Below are 6,000 nucleotides of genomic sequence, written 5' to 3' on the forward strand. Positions count from 1 at the left end.
TTTCCATTTGTGAATAGAACAACTAAAGATCATTCCTGTTACGAATCTCTCTGCCCTGAACAAGGGTGAATAACAAAATATTATAAATTCTAGTTGTAGTCTTGTAATTACAAATTATAACTTCTTCTACATTAACTTTTTAATGCCAGTTATGTGTATTTTTTTCTTCTTCTGCATCTTAAAATTATTATAAAAGGATAGCCTACCCTCACATACCTAAAAGGCATAATATTTTTTTGGTTTGAAGTACTGAAATTACATTCGATAAATATTTACATGTGTTATTTATATAACGTATTTTTAACTGCGCAGACTAACTCAATTTTTTTCTATTTATGCAGCCATCTTGACATTTATTATTAAACTGCAGAGAGCATTCTAGTCATATTTTAAAATCCAGTATAATTTAATTGAGAACCTCTCATGTTTCTCAAACACTGTTGGACAGTTAGTCTGTCCTGTACAGTTGCTATGAGTCAGGATTGACTCAACAGCAATGGGTTAGTGTTTCTCAAAAAGAACTAAGGGGTTTTTCTGTGGCCCCACTAACTCAGAGTCTTAGGCAGTAGTAAAGAAGTAGCCACGGTTGTGGGATTGATTACCCCACAGAACAGATAGGTTACAGAGGAACACCCCACAGAAGATGCTATAAAGCATATTTTCTGACCAGACTTCTTATTTTACAAGTGCTTCCCATCATTTATGGTAAAGATATAACATGGATGGAAATCCTATTGCTCACAATAAAGTAATTCAAAGAAGAGCACTTATTGACAATAGACCTGAGTGTTAGTCATCTCAATTTTAGATTTTAGCTCTGTCCTTTTTTTTCTTTTACAAAATATCTCATTTGGAGGCTTCAGAAGGCTGGAAAATTATTTACAGCTATGCAATTGTTTCTGTATAGTCTCTGGTGGTTTTAAAAAGTCTTCATAGTCTACTCAGGGGGTTCTTTTTTTTTTTTTAACAGTTGGGCCACTAGGTGTCAGAATGATTCAGCATCACAGTGCAACTTGCCGAGGCTGGTCTTGGCTGCCCAATTCATGTTTGTTTTTCTTTTCGGATCCATTATCTCTGTCTTACCTCCCAGTTCTTTGTAAGGAGGACACATTATTGAAAACATTGTTGTGCACTCTTGTTGCCATATTATTTTATGTTGCCTTGACAACAGTTCTTTGTAAGGTGAGTAGTATTAGCCCCATTTTATGTAGGCAGCATGGAAAAGAGTAATGGTCCAACAGACATGTTAATTAACCTCTCTAGATATAATTAACTTCTCTTATTATCTCATGATAATTTTCTGTAAAATTAAAAAATAAAATAGCATAAGTTATACAGATTAAATGAGGTATTTTATGTGTTAAAATACCTAGCATAAGCAAGCATTCAGGTATGTCAAGTTTACCTTTTTCAAATAAAATGCTTTGTTTAACAGAGAAGGAAGCTGAGTACATATATAATAAGTGTATCTGTTTCAAAAAAAAAAAAAAAATTTTTTTTTTTTTTATCTGTTTGGTTTCAGATAAACACTTTGTTCATATTTTTTATATAATAGTAAACAGTTTATGTTTTGATGCTTCCAGCTGTATTTCTGAATTTGAAAAGAGCTCAAAACCTATTTTTGAAAGAAAGTTACAGTAAATATAAGGGACTAGTCAGTTATTTTTTTAGTCAGTGCCTACAACTCTTAACATGTTAGACAAAGGTGTTTAAGTAAGTCTGACTGAAAGAAGTTCTGAACTTGTATTTCTTTGTTTTGATTCCAGAATTCTGAAAATTTCTAGCATGATAAACAAAAAGGCGTCTGGTTCATTTTGGACCAATTTAAGTTTCAGGTTGGAACTTTTTCAGTTAAATAGTGAATGAGCTCACATTTAGTGCCATAAGTCTATTTTCCTTTGGAAGGATTTTTCACTATTTTCCTATGTATTATATCCCAAAGTCAAGAACCCCCTGAGTAGACTATGAAGACTTTTTAAAACCACCAGAGACTATACAGAAACAATTGCAGAGCTGTAAATAATTTTCCAGCCTTCTGAAGCCTCCAAATGAGATATTTTGTAAAAGAAATCTGCCCAAATAACTTGTTTTATTTATCAAAAATGTATACAATGCTTCTAAATTTTACTATAAAATTTTATAAACTTGGGGGTTCCGGTAAAGGAGGATTGAATTCACATACTTAGCTTTATTCTCTCCCCAGATTTCACTAACTGTAAACGGACTTTTTAAAAGACATTAACCCACAAAGACAAAAAGAATGGGAATAGTAAAAATGGTAGCCAAGTTTTGGAAGCTGCATATTTAATGAATGTTGAGTGACTTAACAGACCTGAGAAAGCTGAATCCTAAACTAACACTGGGAAAAGCTGGGAAACAGTCTAATTTACATTGCAGATCCCCTCGAATACTCAGAAATTGAGGAAAATTGGAAGAATAAAGGTGGGGCTGAAAAGAGAAATGCAGTTACACAACCTTCCCCTAAAAGGCGATTGAAGATTTATTCTCTGCTGAGAATCACAGAGGGTCTCCAGACTGGAGAAGACAAGGCGCAGTTGTGCGTGGTGATGCCCAACTGAAAATGAAGATGAACTGAAAGTTCCATACTGAGTATTTTAACTGTCTACTGCTTTCTTTGACTTCTCCCAAAATACTGGCAGTAGACAGGAGATAGAGTCATCTTGGAAGAATCAAAATAGCCTAAGAGAGAAGACCTAAAGGTATTAATATCAGAATTCCCACAAAAGTGGCTTATCAGTACACCTGAGAATGAAGACCCATTTGACAAGCCTCACATATTTCCAGATTCTTATCAGCTTGTAGTATTTATTCATGCGTATACACAGATGGCAACATATCATGAAACATTTGAAGGCCAAAAACATTACGAAATAAGAGAACCTAAACAGACAAAAAAAAAAAAAAAAAAAACAGGTTAGAGGAACTAGAACTTAAGTAGGAAGAATGTTTCAAAAAAACATTACTAATACCTTAAAAATAATAAAATGTATTACTTTCATGAATAAGACCAGGATGCTACTTGAAAACGAACAATCAAAGAACAAAAAAAAAAGAGTTGTTGGAAAATAGGACTAGAATAAACAGTAGAAATGGAAAACTTACTAGAAGGATTAGCAGATAAAGTAGAGGCAAACTCCCAGAAAGTAGAGCAAAAAAGAAAATTGGAAAGAAGAGGTAAGAAAGGGGCTGTTTTAGTTATCTAATGTTGCTATAACAGAGATACCACAAGTGGATGGCTTTAACAGATTGATTTTCTCACAGTCTAGGAGGCTAGAAGTCCAAATTGAGGGTGCCAGCACTAGGGGAAGGTGTTCTCTGTCAGCCCTGGAGGAAGGTCTTTGTCTCTGACCTTCTGCTCCTGGATGATTTTCATGTGGTTTGGCATCTCTTTTTCCCCACCTCTGCTTCTCTCACTTGTTTAATCTCTTTTATATGTCAAGAGAGATTGACTTAAGGTACACCCTACACTAATCCTATCTTGTTAGCATAACAAGCACAACAAGCACAACCTATTGCCAAATGGGATTATAAACCACAGGCATGGAGGTTGGGATTTATTACACATATTTTGGGGTGGGGGGGCACAATTCAGTCCATAACATGGGCCATATTCAGAAGACCAATATTCAAATAGTAGGAATTTCAGAAAATGGTAACAGAAAACCGAGGGGAACAAATCATCCCATGAATTATCAAACAGTATTTTCCAGAACAGATGAATGAGTTTTCAGTTTGAAAAGGATAAAATTATTCCCACACCAAGGCACATCTTTATGAAACTTCAACACTGAGGACGATGGAACATTCTACGAGTTTCCTGAGAGGAGAGTGGCAGGTTTCATGTAAAGGCTAAGGAAACAGAATGGCATCAGACTTCTCAACAGCAGCACTTGGAAGCTGGAAGATAGTTGGGCAATGTCTGTAAAATCCAAGGGAAAAATGATGAAATTATATTCTCAGGCAATACTAATGTAGTGTGATGGTAGAATAAAGACATTTGCAGCCATGTAAAGCCTCAAAAAGTTATGTCATATGCCTTTGCTAAGGTATCCATTAAGAGGAGATATACTACATAAAAACAAGGAAATAAACCAAGAAGAGGAAAACAAGAGACCGTGAAACAAGGAAACACAAGAGAGTGGGAGAAGGAATCCCCAGAATGGTAGTGGAGATCCTAGAGTGATAAATAAATAAAAATCTCGTAAGAGGATAGTTGTGTGGCAGGCATGGAGAACAACTGGTCCAGATTGAAGGATTTGATTCTTCAGGAAGATGAAATTGATAAACTGTGATGTGCATAACCATAGTAAAAGGTTTAAACAGTGTGGGAGTATTGCAGTTGGATTAGTGACAAGTACATAAAAAAAACTAAGCAGACAGGAAAAATAAAATTATTAACTCTAAAGAAAACAAAATGTAGGGAGGGAAGTAAAGGAAAAGTAATCATAGTATACCACCTGTCTCAGCTGTGAATAGCATTTACGTGATATTAATAATGACTATATCACTATGTTAGGAGGATGGGAGTCTTTAGAAGAATCATGAGGGTCGTAGAGTAGCAGCATGGAAGTATGTGAAAGCGAGCTCAATCCTTATATTACATTGAGGGAACCAGTAATTCAAGAAGTGATAAAGTATATTCGGAGATATGAAGGTCACCACCTAAAAGGGAGTTGGAAGTAGTTGCTTCTGAAAGGGAAGAGAACGGCCGAGGCAAGGAACTGCTGTTTTTCATACAAACTTAGTAGAACTGTTTGGCACCTGAACTACGTGCATGTACAACTTTGAGAAAAATAAGAAGTATATATATTATGAATTGTGTTTTTAAATACTAGGCGTAGGTTTCTACTGTGTTCCTGCGTATTTGTTTCGAATTACTTAAAAAAAAATAGATCTTCGCCTGTGGACTCAATTTTTTGTTTGTTTTCTGTTATCAGATCAGATCCAGGCTGTGAAGACATGAAAAGATAGTGTCTGGAAATCTCAGCAATTTTCAATTCAAAGAATACACATTTAAGGCAATCTGAATACGTCAGAGTTTTCAAAAGATCTTTATGTATCCAAGAATGCCTTGTAATCTTCTGCTTGCATTTATGGACTCCGAATGAGCTTTTTAAGAATATGGGACTTTAGGTATGCTAATCTGGCCGTTAATTATATGAAAACTACATCTTCTCTCAAAAGGGCGCCCTAGAATTATCAGCCTCTTGGTAAGGGTCTACATTCAATTTTAATTAGAATGTTTAAAAGTCAAAGTTATTAGCTCAGTGTCTCATCATGTTTTATTATGTCTTTTATTTTTAAAATTGTCTGTTTTTAAATTTTAGTTTATGGTGTGTCTTTAAAGAATGAATTGTGCTTGTAAAAAAAGAACTTTAGATATTTATAAGGGACCATGGGTAAGTGATATATATTAAATTTTTGCTGTATGTCACCATTAATAAAACATAAAATGTAATGTACCAACTGGTGTGCTTTGTTTATGTCGAAAACAATAATGCTGTGTTAAGATGATATTTGGTGTTCTACTTTCATTCATTTTTAAATGATGTGAAACCAAATTAAACTGAATTTATTCATTCAATAAATATTTACTGAACATCTCTACACTGACCAGTCAGGAATAGTCTTAGGCAATGGAGGTACAAGGGAAGCAAGGCACATAGTCTTTGCTTCAGAGAACCTAAAACTTAGTGAGTAAGAATTTGAGATCCTTTTCATACATAGTGTCTGATTTTATCCTCATTGGCTGAGTGAAAATATTGTATCTTCAGATTAAGAGATATAAAAGTGAATTAATGTTAGATTCTTCAATAATTATTATAACTGACTATTTTACTATAGGGAAACCTGGTGGTATAGTGGTTAAGAGCTACAGCTGTTAACCAAAAGGTCATCAGTTTGAATCCACCAGGCACTCCTTGGAAACCCTATGGGGCAGTTCTTCTCTGTCCTATAGGGTTGCTATGAGTCAAAATC

At 34.7% G+C, this 6,000-nt stretch overlaps 1 protein-coding gene across 1 annotated transcript in view; it reads left to right on the forward strand.

The window, feature by feature from the left end:
* Positions 1 to 5,470, forward strand: part of ARL6 (ADP ribosylation factor like GTPase 6) — a 45,488-nt gene extending 40,018 nt beyond the window's left edge. The window contains exon 8 of the mRNA XM_049857912.1: positions 4,959 to 5,470. Within this exon, the coding sequence (XP_049713869.1) occupies positions 4,959 to 4,984 (26 nt within the window). The 3' untranslated portion in view covers positions 4,985 to 5,470. The remainder of the gene's footprint in view (positions 1 to 4,958) is intronic.
* The last annotated feature ends 530 nt before the right edge of the window (positions 5,471 to 6,000 follow it).

Source organism: Elephas maximus, chromosome 18 (genome assembly GCF_024166365.1).
Source record: "Elephas maximus indicus isolate mEleMax1 chromosome 18, mEleMax1 primary haplotype, whole genome shotgun sequence".
NCBI lineage: Eukaryota > Metazoa > Chordata > Mammalia > Proboscidea > Elephantidae > Elephas > Elephas maximus.